This window comes from Rhinopithecus roxellana, chromosome 6 (genome assembly GCF_007565055.1).
Source record: "Rhinopithecus roxellana isolate Shanxi Qingling chromosome 6, ASM756505v1, whole genome shotgun sequence".
In the NCBI taxonomy this organism is placed as follows: Eukaryota; Metazoa; Chordata; class Mammalia; order Primates; family Cercopithecidae; genus Rhinopithecus; species Rhinopithecus roxellana.
Genome location: NC_044554.1, coordinates 151,604,061 through 151,619,760, shown reverse-complemented (window position 1 = coordinate 151,619,760; position 15,700 = coordinate 151,604,061). Strand labels below are relative to the sequence as shown.

Sequence of the window (15,700 nt, the reverse complement as noted above, 5' to 3'; positions counted from 1 at the left end):
GGTGGGGCTGCCATTCCTTCCACCTTCCCAGTGACCCGCCAGTGTGACTGCCTTGAGAGGAAAGTCCTAAACTGTCCCCATCTTCACCAACCTGCCCACAAATCATTGGTTCAAATTGCTCTGGAGAAGTTTGGGAGCTCCCAGGGTGGCGGCTTTCTAATAACTCTGCCTAGCTCAGGCCTGCCCCCAACCACGGCACGGAGGGTAGCCATAGACAACCTCTCTGCACCTTCTGATGCCTCCGTGCCCCATCCACACAGGCCTGGCTCGGGGAGACTGGGGACTCTGGGACATCCCTAACATGGCATGCAGTGGCCGTGCGGGAGGCCCTGACTGCCCCTCTGGAGCCCTGGGCCCAGGGACTCCAGGCCAGTGCCTCTCTGGATTGGGATGGAGATGTCAGGCCAGCAGGATCATGGTGCCTGCCTCCAGGGAGGGCAACGTCCACCCACTCACTCCGGAGCACCTGGCTGTGTCCTCAGGAACCCCCTGAGCTTTGCACACAGAGCGGAGACACCTGGATTTCTCTGGTCCCCTGAGTGGGGCCAGCTTGGAAGAATTTCCCAAAGCCTTATTAGAGCGACGGCTGCCTCCTGCCTGCCTCCTTGGGCTGGGCAGGGCTGAGGGCGGAGGGAGAGAGAGAGGGAGGGGGAGAGGAGGAAGGAAAAAGTTGGCAGGCGGACAGCAGAGCCGTGTCTGCATCCATCCAGAGGAGGTCCTTGCGGTGTGGGGCGGGCCAGGAGTGAAGAGAGGCCTTCCTCCCTTTGTGCTCCCCCCGCCCCCCGGCCCTATAAATAGGCCCAACCCAGGCTGTGGCTCAGCTCTCAGAGGGAATTGAGCACCCAGCAGCGGTCTCAGGCCAAGTCCCCTGCCAGCATGGCCAGCGAGTTCAAGAAGAAGCTCTTCTGGAGGGCAGTGGTGGCCGAGTTCCTGGCCACGACCCTCTTTGTCTTCATCAGCATCGGCTCTGCCCTGGGCTTCAAATACCCGCTGGGGAACAACCAGACCGCAGTCCAGGACAACGTGAAGGTGTCGCTGGCCTTCGGACTGAGCATCGCCACGCTGGCACAGAGCGTGGGTCACATCAGTGGCGCCCACCTCAACCCGGCTGTCACGCTGGGGCTGCTGCTCAGCTGCCAGATCAGCATCTTCCGTGCCCTCATGTACATCATCGCCCAGTGCGTGGGGGCCATCGTCGCCACCGCCATCCTCTCAGGCATCACCTCCTCCCTGCCCGGGAACTCCCTCGGCCGCAATGACGTGAGTGGGGTGTCCCCGAGCTTGGGGGGTTCTAGAATGATGCTGAAAGGCACCAGTTCCATCCTCTGCCCATTGTGCAGATGGGGACACTGAGGAACGGAGAGGACAAGAGGTTGTTGGAGGTCACATAGAGAGCGGGGGTGGGGGGGGCGGGCGGGGAAGAGCTGGGGCTGGAACTCAGTTATGCATGCCTCCCAGAGCCTGTTTTCTGCCAGGCACTGTGGGAAGCTGAGATCAAGAGAATAATGGTCTTGCCAATGTCCCCTGCAGGGCATCTATTATGGGGAATAAGCTTGGCCAGCAGTTCCTCGCCCCTTGGCTGTAGGTTTTTGGCCCTTCTCAGTCCTGCCTGTGCTGCCAACTCCCTCCTCCTGCAGCCCTGCACCCCGGGGAAACTTTGCCCGCTTTCCCCAGCCACCCTGAACCAGATGCCCAGCCTGTCTGCAGCTGGTTCTGCAGGTGTGTGAACAGGACTCCCTCAGGGAGCCCCCCATATTCACACAGGTTTCCAAACAAACCACCTCTAGGAATCAAGAGAAAGGCCCTCTTCCACTCTTCTGCCCCTGGGAATTAGACAAAGATAAGGGAGTGAAAACACTTTCCGGGGCTGTTTGAAGGCAGTTTTCCTGGATTACAGTATGGGCTGGGGGGCAAGTGCTGGGCTGCAGGGTCTCCAGGCACTGAGAGGTGTGGCGTGTGTGTGTGTGTGTGTGTGTGTGTGTGTGCATGCGTCTGCCAGCATGAGTCTCTGTGCTTATGTAAACTGTGTGCATGTTTGTGCTGCTGTGTTAGGGTGTGTGGGGGTGAGTTTGGAACCACACGTGCCCATGGCTCCTGGCTTGAATGGGGTCTAGACTGGGGTCACTAATGACAAGCAGATGCTGGTAACTGGGTGGCAGCTGTGGAAAAGAATGTCTCCTGGGCTGCTTAGCATGGCAAAGTGGCTGCTAGTGGCAGCTGCCTGCTGTCCCAGACCTGGTCTTTCCCAGCTCCTCAGACAAGTGCAAACTCAGGCCGGGCTTGGGCAATGGCAGGGGGCGATTTGGCCTGAGAGACTGAGGAAGGCTTGGAGGATGTCTCTGAGGGCCCAGGGGACAGGTGGGCAGGCTTGGGGGTGCCCTCACAAGGAGGAAGAGAGGTTAAGGAGCAGAGAGGAGGACTTGTCTGGAGAGATGAGGCTGGCAGGGCTGTAGGCAGGGCAGCTGGCTCAGCTCAGCCATGGGGGGCTTAGCGCTTTTGTGTCACGGTGACACCTCACCCAACCTCCTCTGCAGCCAACCTCTGCTTGGCCCAAGATTGAAGATTACCTCCATGGGCTGGAGTTTAGACTTTAGCCAGTTTAGACGTGGCTGCGGGGTATGTATGGGACAGAGCTCAGGCAGACCATGTCAAGCTCTGCCCCCAGGTCTCAGTTTCCAGTGGGGGCAGAGCTTGTAGCCTCGGGGAGTTCCACTGGGTAGGGTCAAGCTCACACTGAAGCTTGGCTGGGTATGACGGGCTGGGGAAGCGTCCCTGTAGGGGAGGGGATGTGATTCCTAGACTTTCTGGCCCCATAGCATCCCTCCCATCTCACAGGGCAGAACCTCTGCCCCTGCTGCCAGAGGCTTCACACTCTAGTATGAGCATCCGAGCCAGAGGCGGGAGGGCGGGCCCCTTCTGTGCCATCTGGAACACAGGCCACACCCAACTCCTGTGCCCCATTCCCTCCCTGGCCTTCATTTTTTATAGTCACCCCAATACTTGGGCTGGGCGTGTTGCAAATGGGAGAGAAAGAGGAGAAGCCTAGTGTGGGAGCCGGCCCTGGGCTGGGAGGCAGACACCTGGGTTCAAGACCTGTCTGCTGCTAACTTATTGAGCTTTATTGGAGCTGCGGACCCTGACCCTCAAGAGGGGACTTAGGTCTTGTGACCTCACAGCCACACCCAGACAGCCAGCTCACTTCATTGCTTTGAACTTATCACCCATCCCACGAACGCTGGCTAAGAGCAGCCCAGCAAGGGCAGTGCTGAACATAAGGGTGCTAAGCACGATGGTGGGGGCTCAGGCACTGCCCTGTCCTGACAGTGGAAGGGTGGGGGTCAGAAGCTCAACTCTGGGCCTAGAAATAGAGAAGGTACCCCCCCTAAAGGCTCCCGTCAGACACTGGCCCTGGAACTGGAGGGGTCTCAGGCGTGGTCTGGATGCCTCAAGAGGAGCAGGGAACAGTCTGGGCAGCAGGTGACACACTCTCCTTCATGACCTGGGGGAGGCTCCTGCAGCTTCTCTGGCCCTGAGCCCCACCCTGGGCAAAACCTGGGTGGGGCAAGTGGTTGGCATGGAGATTTCCAAGGAAAACAACAAAAGAGGTGGCAGGAAGTGGTTGGGGTGAGTCAGGGGGTGTCCCTTCGGGACATGTTGGGGACAACTTTCTCCTGACTGAGTCAGGGCTCAGGATATGCCCTAGAGAGACCGTGGGCCTCCATCCAGCGTGCAAGGTCCCGGCTAGTTCTAAGAGCCAAATACCAATTTTAGCCAAGGGTGAGAGGCTCAGAGGCTGGGGTGGACACTCTTGCCTGTCCCTGTCCTAGCTCAGCCACTAATACCATGTGGCATTACACAACAGACTGGCCTGTGTGGCCCTAGTTCCTGTCTATGAGATAGGGACATAGCAGGGTGTGGCTGGGCTCTGAGAAGTAGGAGATGCTAGTGGACTCAGGATTCCTAGTATTTGCTGGCTTTTTTCATTCTTCTGCTGTCTGGTCTGCTCAGCCGGCTCCCTACAAGCATGACCGGGAACTGCTGGGTGCTCATTGCAGGGCTAGGTTAGCCTGGCTGCCTCCTCAGAGAAGCCCACAGCCCTAGGTCAAGATAAGCCAGTGCCCAGCTGTCTGTGATACGGAGCAGGAGGCAGATGCGATAAGCGGTGTCAGGGCGGGCCCGGGAACTTTTGAACTTAAGGGGTGGGAGGGCCAGGAAGGTATCAGGGAGAAGGTTTCGTAGGAGCCTGAATGTGGAGACATTGCAGAGGGAAGGGACAGAGGGACTGTGTGAGCACAGGCTAGGAGGAGGTGGAGGCCATGGTGTGGGAGTTGTGGGGTATGGTCAGGCTGGAGGGGCATGGGAGGAGGGTGGTGAGTGCTCAGGATTTGGGCCAGGGGCTGCATCCAGGGGAAGGGGTCTGGATCCCCAGAGCCTGTGATTTCAGCCCGCTGGGCTCAGGCAGAGGGCAAAGCTACCCTCTTTGGGGTCTTCTCCCAGCCCTGCTCATTCAGGGCCTGACTGCTCATGAAGAGTGTTTCTACCTGCAGCATCAGGGGCCTGACTGAAGCCCTAAACTCTCCCCTTTATCCCATTTTTCTGGGCCTCAGTTTCCCCAGCCATACAGTGAGAGGCTCCTTCATGCCACCAGTTCTCCCGGGGGCGCTGCCACCTCCTCCAGAGCTCAGGGGAGGGCTGGGGAAAGGAAGGCAGAGTTTCCATGTCCCTGCCCAGCCCGGCCTGCCCAGGGAGGGGCTGGGGGCTGGGTGGTGATGCCACATCTGGGACATATAATTACTGTTTCCGCCAGCCCCAGATGAGGGGGAGGGCACAGAGATGGGGCGGGAGCTTTGTGGTGGAGACTTCCCTCATCACAGAAAATCCTGAGGCTGCTTCCCCTTTAAGGCCCTCAGAACAGCCCAGCCGGTCCCAGTGTTGCCCATCCCAATACTTGGCCCTGACCGGGGCTTGCCCTGGGAACTGTGAAGGGGCCATGCTTTGAGAAGGGACATGGCCCCCTGGGATGCCTGTCTGAGGGGCTCACCCCCTGCTCATTACCCCCAGGTCACAGCCTCCTCTCACACCTTGCCTTCCCTTCTCCACCCCAGGCAACCTTCCGGCAGCGTGAAGGGGCCATTAGTTCACTACAAGCCAATTTCAGATGGTGCCCCCACTTAGTCTAGGGCCCCCACCCAGCAGGGGCCATGGCCCTTACCTTCTGGAAGCACCAAGTCTGGAGTCTCCTGAATGGCTGGGATCTGAGCCCTCACACCTAGAGGTGAAGGCAGGCAAATGCTGTCCATGAGGCCCTGCAAGTAGCCAGGGTCCCCTCAGTCAGGGCTTCCCTCTGGGGACAAGAGGGGCTCCTTGCCCACATGGAATGGTGCCCAGGGGGATCATGAGGGGCTATCTTCACTCAGCCAGGAGCTACAGTTCAGTGGGGTGGGCATACTCTGAGGCTGAAATCTCCAACTTAAAAGATATCCAGAAAGGCTGGAAAATGCCCCCGGCCCTTTCAGCAGCTCCTTTCAGTGCCTGCAATCTCGCTGTCAGGGCCCCTTGAGAGGCAGATTTCTACTCAGTGTAAAGAACGTTGTTGTTGATATCATTGTTGACATGAAGAAGGGGCTGCCTCTAAGTCAGTAAGATCCTTGCCATTAGGGGTGTGCAAGTGGATGCTATCTGGTGGGGAGGCTGTTTTGGGGGTGCTGTTCTATGCAGGGGTCCAGTGGGGTGGGTGACAGGTTCTACAACATAGGCTTTGTGTCACGCTGAGACCAGCAGTTCTGATGGTCTGCGGGGGATCTGGTGCTCAGGTTTCTGATCTGGGGCTGGAGGGTGACCAACCCGAGGTCAGGCAGGAGGTACTTCTGGATACTGCCAGGGGCTAGAATCTGGGCCAAGGCCTCCATTTTACTGATGGGGAAACTGAAGCCCACGGAGGCATGGAGACAGAGGTGTGGCGCTGCCTCCTAGCCCTTGATTATTTCTGCTGCTCCGAAGTATACACACATGGCACAAACACAAACATGCACACACATGTGCTCTTGCGTGGGGGATGCACACACAGTACACAAAGCACATTCTCAAGACCGGATGGTCCCACTCAGGCTCTGGGACCCAAGGAGGGTTGGGCGGGGGTTCCTCAATAGAGCCTTTTCCTTTCCCTGCCCTGGAGTTAGGAAAAGAAGGAGGGAGGGAGGGAGGGAGGGAGGAAGCCATTGCTTTGTGTATTGTTTCTTGTCAGGAAGATGAAATGGTTTCTGGGAGCAAATAAAGGGCTTGTTGAGACCTGCTGCTTTCTCACATGGAGGGCTCTTTTTTTTTTTCTCTTCTCTTCCCTCTCTAGCTGGTAGTGGCACCTGTGTGGGTGTATGACACAGGGAAAAGGTGAGGCACTCAGAAGTGCCATCAGACATACCAGTGCAAACACACAGCACAGCCTCCAGGACCTCATTTCCTGCAGAGACCCCTGTATGATAGCTGTTCCCAGAGAGGGCCGAGACACTTGGTCAGTACCTCATCAGTTGTCTAAATATCCAACATGGGATGAAAAAGAGTGTGCATTCTCTAATTCAGGGGTAGAGGGTTTTTCATATTTTTCTTAAATCAAGCTTGTTAATTATGGAGTTTGAACCCTCCCTGTTCGTGTTATTGGTAGTTTTTGGCTGCTTCATTATTCTATACATTTCTAATAGAAGATTGTTAAAATTTTTCACTCTGGTGGTAGAGTGATCCAATCCTCCTTGTAATTCTGTCGATTTTTCCCGCATTTATTTTTAGGCTATGTTGTTTGGTGCATACGCGTGGGGGATTTTTGTAGTTCTTTTATAGATTTTTAAAATTTAATTATTGTGTAATAAACCACTTACAATCTAACAAAAAAGAGAAAGAGTCAGCCCTGGACACATGTGGTCATCCACAGACACAGCAGACACTTATTTACAAAGACACACAGAGGCACACAAAACCAGGAATACCCCCATGTCCACGTGTGAACATCCATGGAGGAGTGACACTGTGGGGCCCACATGGGTCTCCTCACTGCCCAGTGCTGAGTCCTGGAGGCACTGGGGTGGGCAGGGAAGGCCTCGATGTTTCCTGTTCCTTGAGAACGAATGCTCAGAGCCTCAGTCAGGCCTGGCTCTGGAGCCTGCTGTTCCCCAAGGCCAGGGCGCCAGAGTGCCAGGCCAAGCCAGGGGCCCCATGCCTTGGAAGCTATCTTGGTTGGCCTGTCTATGGGCAGCAGGGAAGGCTTAGAGCACATTGCCTGGAGAGATCATCCCTGGGCTGTCCTAGAGGCAGGACACTCTGGCAGCCACAGAACCACCTTCTGCCGGCTCCCAAGTCCACGCTGGGAATAGCCAGGTTCCTTGGCTGGGCCTGGGAGTGACCAGCCCATTGACCTGTGAGTGTAGGGTGGCACAGACTATGCGGCAAGGATCCCGGCTTTGCTGCATCCTCCCTGGGCCTCAGCCTCTGCATCATCATCTCACTGAGCCATCACACAGGCTGCCCTCTGGGGCTCCCAGAGGCTAATGACTGGCCCGTTGTTTCCCAGCTAGAAAGTGAAGAAGATAGCCCTGGGTCCGGAGAGCACCTCTGGAGCCAGGCTGCCCCTAGTGAAGGTGGGGGTTCTAGAAAATTAGCATTCTCTGCCACTTCTATCACCACACAATGAGCCTCTCCTCAGACGTGTGGGCAGATAGATGGCAGAGGTCCCCCACTCTGTCCTCACCGAGCTCCCAGGCCAGGAGGAGATGCACCCATATAGGCTGCAGGATGATTGGTTTCCTACAAGATGCAGAGAATTCAGTGAGGGCATGGTGGGTGGGAGCAGAAGTTAATTCCAGCCAGGGATCTGGGAAGGCTTCTAGGAGCTGGTGGGGTCTGAACTGGGCCTTGAGCAGTGGTTTTACAAGGGCTCAGCACAAAATGGAGAGCTTGTATCTTTCTGACACTTCAGAGGAAATGTGTGGATTATTCTTTAGGTAATACTTGCATTCACAAAATCCAGGGCTGCAAAAGCGGGAAGAGAATTGTTCCGATTGTTACTTTTTTCTGCCTTAATAAGACCTGGGCCAGGCAAAACTACATGGAGATGTTCAAACACACACACACACACACACATATACACATATATATACTATATATAATATATGTGTATATATATATAAAATATATTTTGTTATATACAAATACTTCACATACATTTATACATTCATATATATATATATATATAAAAGAAGTGATTACAATGGGAATTGTCCCTGGGTAAGCAACTTTTCAAATTTGATGGGTTGTAAACTGTAACGTACATTTTGAAGTATTTTACCTGCTCTTTCCTGGACATTGAGTTTCAACAGGCCTTTCAGTGCCCCTTCCAATTCTGAATTATCAAGTTTTTCCAGATGTAAATAATGCAAGTGTATTAGGCAGTTGAAGGAAGGTTGTCAGTAGATGTTGAAGCAATCAGGAGAGGCTTCCTGGTGGTGGTGGTAGTGGGTATTGGAGAGGAAGGCTGTCAGCCCATGTGGTTCTCAGCAGTCAGGAAGGCACATTCCAGAATTCCCAGGACAGGTGTCTGACCCCTCCCCTTCCCAAGGACTCAGAGTACAGGGCCTGGAACCATCACCCTCTGCTCTGTCCACTTTGCATGAAAAGCCTGGTGTCTTTGGGTAGCAGCTGGGACTCTCACAGCTGGTTAAGAAACAGAGGAGGAGATGAGCTCCTTCTGGTCACATCTGTGAGGGGTGGGGCTGGGAGGATTCTCCAAGGCGGGAGCCACTTACAGCGATGACTCCATTAATCATCGGGGAAGGGCTGGTTTCAGGACTTCGGCCAGCTAGCAATTAGGCCAACCCCACAGAGCAGAAGATAGAGGAATAGAAGGAGCCGCGAGCTTCCTGAGGGCTCAGATCCAGAGGGACAGGGGCCTCACAGGTGCAAGTGTGGGTGGGCATCAGGACTAGCCGGGCTGGCTTCACCAACCTCAACCCCATTCAGCCTGTCCTAATTCTGGGCAGGCTTCTGCCAGCAGCTCCAGCTGCCGTCACTCCTTCTGCCTGTCCCCAAATCCTGCACACACAATGAGAAGAACCAAAACAAGAGTCACAACCACTACCCCATCCCTTCTGCATCGGCAACTCTTTCCAAATGCCCTGAGACAGCCCCTTTGGCCTTTGAACCTCCCAGCTGCTCTGGAGAGCAGGCATGGACAATGAGATCCATTTTGTAGATGGGAAGACTGAAGACCAGAGGGGATAGGCCATGCTCACGGTGCCAGAAAGTAGAAGAGTCAGGACCTGAACATAGGGCTTCTGCCTCCTCGGCCCAACCTTAGGACAGAAAGGGAACTGGGCATTGCCCAGAGGGCTGGCGGACCTAAGGGATGTAGCCCTGGGGTCCGCCAGGAAAAGCCCAAAGTTGGGGCTGCAAGGCAGGGGAGGGGATGTGAGTCATTCCCTGTAACCCAGGGCTGCAGACAAAGGCGGGAAGAGGATTGTTCTTGTAGGATGGCCTCAGGGTGGGGCTGGGAAAACCTCCAAGGTGTGCCCCCCTACCTTGGATTTTGCAAAATTCCCTATGACCTTAGAGACACTCCCATATCCTGAGGATGGGAGCTGGGTAGTGAGACTCCCATCTGGGAAGTGTTTGGGTGCAACAGCCCTGTCTGGGAGAAGGCAGCCTAAGTGACCTCATCTGGGCATCTCTGCAAGTGAACCTTTGCTGATGTGGTCCAGCTCCCCTGTGTGAGTGCACTTAGCCCCTGGGATGGCCACAAAGCATAGTGGAAGGTGCTGGGGCTTCCTGGGGAGGGGTCCTCCTGGGGCAGCTGCATGGGGAGGGCTTTCATAACCTCACAGCAGCTCCCATTCCCTTCTCTTTCCATGAGTCATGTTTCTAAAAGTGGCCCAGGAGTAAGTGGCAGCCAGATGGTGGTGGCGGGGCCTCTCTGGCCAGGGTGAGGGAGGGTGAGGCTGGGGCCAGCAGTAGGGAGGAAGAAGAGAGAAGGAGAGACAGGGAGGGCAGGGCCAGAAGTAATGGGAGACAGGCCTTGGACCAAGGAAAGATACAGGGGTGGAGAAGGAGAGAGAGAGGGTGGAGACAATAAGGGAGGCAAGCACAGAGGAGAAAGGGGGGTGGAGGGAGCCAGGACCTCTCTGAAGGCCTCCCCAGCCCCAGAATTTAGATGTGGTTGGGCATGGGGTGGAATGGTCTGGACTTTTGGGTATGAAGCCATGTCCCCTGCTGGGCCTTCCCACCTGTTTGCATCTCTTCTCCTAGGAGTGCTCCTGACCATCATCTTCATGCCTGGGGCTTGCCCCTTACCTCTGGCCTTGGTACCCCAGAATACCCTGGCCTGGTTGCAGCTGGATGTGAAGGCCTCAGCTCACCCCAGGCCTCTCCAGCTTCTAGGCAGAGTGGAGCCTGGGTCTAGGCAGGTATTAGGGGCTGAGCTGGAGTTTCATCAACAGCAGTGGGTGGGTTCAAGGTCTGATCTCCACTACCTGCTGTGTGTGCTTGCCCGGGACCCTGTGATGGACTCTGAAGGCCCATCTGAGGGTCTGCTCTCCATGCCTGGGTCTGGGAGGCCTGGGGATCCTTGGGGTCCTGTGACACAGTCCCTGCCTACCCTCCTCACCAGTCCTCACCACCTCTGTCCCCTGCAGCTGGCTGATGGCGTGAACTCGGGCCAGGGCCTGGGCATCGAGATCATCGGGACCCTCCAGCTGGTGCTGTGTGTGCTGGCCACTACCGACCGGAGGCGCCGCGACCTTGGTGGCTCAGCCCCGCTTGCCATCGGCCTCTCTGTAGCCCTCGGACACCTCCTGGCTGTGAGTCAGGGGCCCTCCCAGATGGAGGTGGGGGAAGGGAGGGCAGGGGCTGGTGGGGTGCCCTACCATGGGCAGCCAGTGGGAGTCCCGACAGGGCTCTTGCATTGGGTGGAGGATGGCAGGTCAGCGCTGGGGGCTGGGGGCAGGGTCCTGCCCTGGAGAGGAGCAGAGGGACCTCCTGCCCAGCTTGGGGTCAGCACTCCTCTCTCCCTGGGTCTCATGGTCCCCCACCCTGATTGTTCTCTCTCCCTCCACCCTTTCCCTTCTCTCACTCTCTCTTCACCTGTGACTCTCTGCCTTTGCCTCTCCCTGTCTGTTTCCCTCACAGATTGACTACACCGGCTGTGGGATTAACCCTGCTCGGTCCTTCGGCTCCGCAGTGATCACACACAACTTCAGCAACCACTGGGTAGGCGACCCACAGGCTGCCCCTACTGTGCAGGGAGGTGGAATGGGAGGCTTTGGTGTCTGACCCCACCCTCACAGTGTCCCTTCCTGTCCTGGAGGCTCTAGGAGACAGCCAGGGGACAGGAAATCAGGAAACGGAGGCCTGCCATGTAGAGGCAGGGTGGGGTCACACTGCAAGCAGTTTCAGGCCCAGTCTCTGCCCTCCCAGCTCGGCCCTGCCCCATGCTGCCTGGCCTCCAGGTCATCCCAGCTGTGTGGTTGAAAGTCGGGCTCCAAATCCTGGCTCAGCCACTTTTGGGTTCAGCATGACCTTGGGCCGTGTGCTTGAGCCTTGGTTTCCTGAGCTGCGGAGGGGGATATGGTGGTACCCACCTCTCAGGGTGGCCGGGAGGAGGAAAGGGCTCACTCCCTATCTGTAAACTGAGCTCAACACAGAGGAGGCGCTCAGTGGATTTTGGCTCTTATGGTTGGGGATATGGATGTGCTAGGCCAGCTTTGCATTAGGCAATGGTCTCTGGGGCCCTTTCAAAGCTGGGAGCGTGGGGGCAGTGGCCTTCCTCAAGAAGGAGCTGCCACTGCCCATGCCTGAGCTGGGCCATGCAGAGGCAAGGAGGTGCCCTTACCACATACTCTGGCCTGGGCTAGTTTTGAGGGCACTGGAATCAGGATGTTAGGATTTGGTCCTCCTACCTGCCTCCATCCTAGGTGGGAGAAAACCTGTCCAACGGGGTGGTGGGCTGGGAGGTAACCCAGGGAACGCTTTCCAGGGGCTTCTGAGTGCAGCCATCTCAACACACCTGCTCTCTTCCTAGATTTTCTGGGTGGGGCCATTCATCGGGGCAGCCCTGGCTGTACTCATCTACGACTTCATCCTGGCCCCACGCAGCAGTGACTTCACAGACCGCGTGAAGGTGTGGACCAGCGGCCAGGTGGAGGAGTATGACCTGGATGCTGACGACATCAACTCCAGGGTGGAGATGAAGCCCAAATAGAAGGGGTCTGGCCTGGGCATCCACGTAGGGGGCAGGGGCAGGGACGGGCGGAGGGAGGGGAGGGGTGAAATCCATATTGTAGACACTCTGACAAGCTGGCCAAAGTCACTTCCCCAAGTTCTGCCAGACCTGCATGGTCAAGCCTCATTTGGGGGTGTTTCTATCTCTTTCTTTCTCTTTCTGTTTCCTGGCCTCAGAGCTTCCTGGGGACCAAGATTTACTAATACATCCACTCCCTTGAAGTCGTGGAGGAGGTGAAAGAAAGGGACCCACCTGCTAGTCGCCCCCTCAGAGTGTGATGGGAGGTGTGCCACAAAGTCCCCCCTTGCCCCAAAGTTGCTCGCTGACTCACCTGCGCAGGTGCCTGGGATTCTACTGTAATTGCTTCGTGCCTTTGGGCATGGCCCTCCTTCTTCTCCTAACATGCACCTTGCTCCCAATGGTGCTTGGAGGGGAGAGATCCCAGGAGGTGCAGTGGAGGGGCAAGCTTTGCTCCTTCAGTTCTGCTTGCTCCCAGGCCTCCGACCCGCTCGGACTTACGGCCTGACCTTGGAATTGTCCCTATCTCAGGGCCTCAGCGACCTCCTTCTGCAAAGTGGCAGGGACCGGCAGAGCTCAACGGGCCTGCAACCCCTAAGTGCAGACACAGCATGGGTCCGGAAGATGTGGTCTAGACCAGGGCTGCTCTTTCCACTTGCCCTGTGTTCTTTCCCCAGGGGCATGCCTGTTGCCACACAGCTCTGTGTATGTGTGTGCAGAGCAGACAGGCTACAAAGCAGAGATTGACAGCCAGCCAGGTAGTTGGAACTTTTTGTTCCCCATGGAGAGGCTTCCCTAGATAAAATAAAGCCATTTAGAGGGTGAAAGAGGAATACCCATGTTACTTCTCTGAGTTTTAGTTGGTCTTTCCATCTATCACTGCATTATCTTGCTCATTCTTTCAGTTCTCTACTCACTCTCATCAGTGTAGACACAGGTCACCATTATGCTGGTGTTTGTTTATCAAAGAGCACTTGAGCTATCTGAAGTCCAAAGCCTGAGAACAGAAAGACCCTGATGCAGGTCAGCCCATGGAGGCAGATGCCCTTGCTGGGCCTGGGGATTTTCCAAGCCCTCAGCTGGTCCTGAGCAGGATGGAGCAAGCTCTTCTCTTGTTCATGAGCTCCTGGTTGGAGGCATTTGAGCAGGTGAGTAACCTGCACAGGCTTGCCGTGTGACCCCTGGCCACAGCCTTCCGTCCACATTGACCTGGAGGGGAGGGGTCAGCCTTGACCTGATGAGGTCGCTGTAGTTGCAGCCCAAGGACAGTTCAGAGATCAGAATCAGCTTTGAAGGCTGAATGCTTCCACTCATCTATCTACATAAGTCCATTCATTTCCACCAGGGCCAGAGCAGTTCCACCACTGTGCACTTAGCCATGATGGCAACAGAAACCAAGAGACACAATTATGCAGGTATTTAGGAGCAGAGGGACAACCAGGAGGCCCTTAGCTATCACCAGCGCATCACGTTTGCACACTGTCTTCTCCATTCCCCAGCAGGAACTTCTAGCTCATTTAACAGATAAACTGAGGCCCACGGTTTTAGCTAGACAATGATTTGGCCAGGCCTAGTAACCAAGGCCCTGTCTCTGGCTACTCCCTGGACCATGAGGCTGATTCCTCTCATTTCCAGCTTCTCAGTTTCTGCTTGGGCAATGGCCAGGGGCCAGGAGTGGGGAGGGTTGTGATGGAGGGGAGAGGGGGCACACCCACCCCCTGCCTGGTTCTAGGCTGCTGCACAGCAGGGCCCTGCATCTGTCTGCTCTGCATATACGTCTCTTTGGAGTTGGAATTTCATTATATGTTAAGCAAATAAAGGAAAATGACTTGTAAGGTCCTTCGGGCTTCCTGTAGTTTTTCTTCTTTTGATGCCGTGTCCCCACAAATGTTTCTGGATTACTCCACGAGGAAATCAGTCCACTGCTAGAAACCCAGTCTGAGGAGGAGCCACTGCCTCCCCTTCTGCCTTCAAGACCACCGATCTCAGGCGATGGATACAGTCACACCCCAGAACCCTATTTGAGGGATACAGGGTCCTGCCCCTAGCAGGAGACTTCCAGAACCCAGTGGGATGACTTTGGAGACCTGGGGGCAGGGAAAAGGGACAGGCTTCTGATCAGTTTAAATGGAGTGATGGGAGCCATTTTTGATTCCGGAGTATGGATGGGATGGGGGAAAGCAGGCCTGAAGTCTAACAGCCCCCTCATCCCCTCTACCCTCCACAGAGTAGGGCCCAGGGAACACTAGGGATTGTTCCACCTTCCTCCCTCCCTCCACTCACATTTGCAACCCATCTGACCGGGGCTGGGCATCTCATGGGAGACAGACTCACTCCTCAGAGCCCAGTGCAGTTAGGGCTACTTCAGGTTGAGACTGGGACCCCAGCTCCTGATCCTTCCGACGTGCACACACACTTAATAGTGCCTGATAATAGGGAACAGGTATCACCACGGCAGTGGGCTGAGGTGGGAAATAGTGTATCGACAGGTCCTGGGGCCCCAGCACTGCTCCTGGGAGACACATGGTTCCTGTCCCCTCTGTGGAATGCCTGGCTGATGGTGATATAAGGGGGCTGGGTCTCAGGGAGCCAGGAGCTAGGCACCCCCAATGAAGACTGAGGCCATGTTGATGGAATAGGGTTTCTAATTTCAGTGTGCCCTGGGTCACTAGGCTGTCTCAGTCCCTGCAAATCAGTGCATCACATCTGCACACTCTTCTTCATTCCCTCGCAAGAACTTTTAGCTCATTCGACAGATAAGGAAACTTATCTCTCAGCTTGAGAGGGGCATATAAATGGCAGAGTGCCAGCCAAGCTATGGGAATTGGGTATGGGCTAGCCTGCTGAATCCCAGGCCTGCCTGTGAGGGTGTTCCAAGCCTATCTCTCACGGCCCTTCTCAGCTTGTCTCCTTAACTTGTCACATTCTTCTAGGCCTGAAGCCCTCCCAATCACCAGTATGGGCCTAGCCATCCCACCTCAACTCCTACTCATTCACTCCTACCCCACCCCCATTTCACCCCCACTCCATGGTACAGCCTTCTTTAGTGTATTGCTTAGATATGACTTCTAGAATCCTAAAGCCATGAGGCAGGGCCTGAGTAAGACATTAGGGAACTGGTATTGCTTGAGCACTTACCATGTGTGAGGAATCTCCCTGAGATTTTGCATACATTCACTCTAATCTTTACAACATCCTTGGAAGGTAGAGATACGTGTCCCCATTTGTAGAGGATGCCAGGGCCCCTGAAGATGAAATGATTTGCCCTAGGCCACACAGGGATTTGAACCTATTCTACTTGGCTTCAAAGATCAGGCTTTTTCCGCAATGTGGTCTGGGCCGGTTTTGTCATGATTCCTGCTAAGTTAAGCTCTGGGCTAGCCAGGAAGCCAGGCTTCATGAAGAGCGCAGCCACTCCTGCAGAGT

General features: G+C 55.6%; 1 protein-coding gene across 1 annotated transcript; it reads left to right on the top strand.

Moving 5' to 3' along the window:
• The first annotated feature begins 660 nt into the window (after positions 1 to 660).
• AQP1 (aquaporin 1 (Colton blood group)) lies at positions 661 to 14,113 on the top strand. The gene is made up of 4 exons (XM_010365067.2): positions 661 to 1,260; positions 10,671 to 10,835; positions 11,164 to 11,244; positions 12,056 to 14,113. Exons 1-4 carry the CDS (start codon positions 877 to 879, stop codon positions 12,233 to 12,235), a joined length of 810 nt encoding a protein of 269 aa, XP_010363369.1. The 5' UTR covers positions 661 to 876; the 3' UTR covers positions 12,236 to 14,113.
• Positions 14,114 to 15,700: the final 1,587 nt, after the last annotated feature.

Coding starts and splice junctions, on each gene's coding strand:
- AQP1 (XM_010365067.2), top strand. CDS start 877: ATGGCCAGCGAGTTCAAGAAGAAGCTCTTCTGGAGGGCAGTGGTGGCC. Junction 1,261..10,670: donor ACTCCCTCGGCCGCAATGAC/GTGAGTGGGGTG, acceptor TGTCCCCTGCAG/CTGGCTGATGGCGTGAACTC. Junction 11,245..12,055: donor ACAACTTCAGCAACCACTGG/GTAGGCGACCCA, acceptor CTCTCTTCCTAG/ATTTTCTGGGTGGGGCCATT.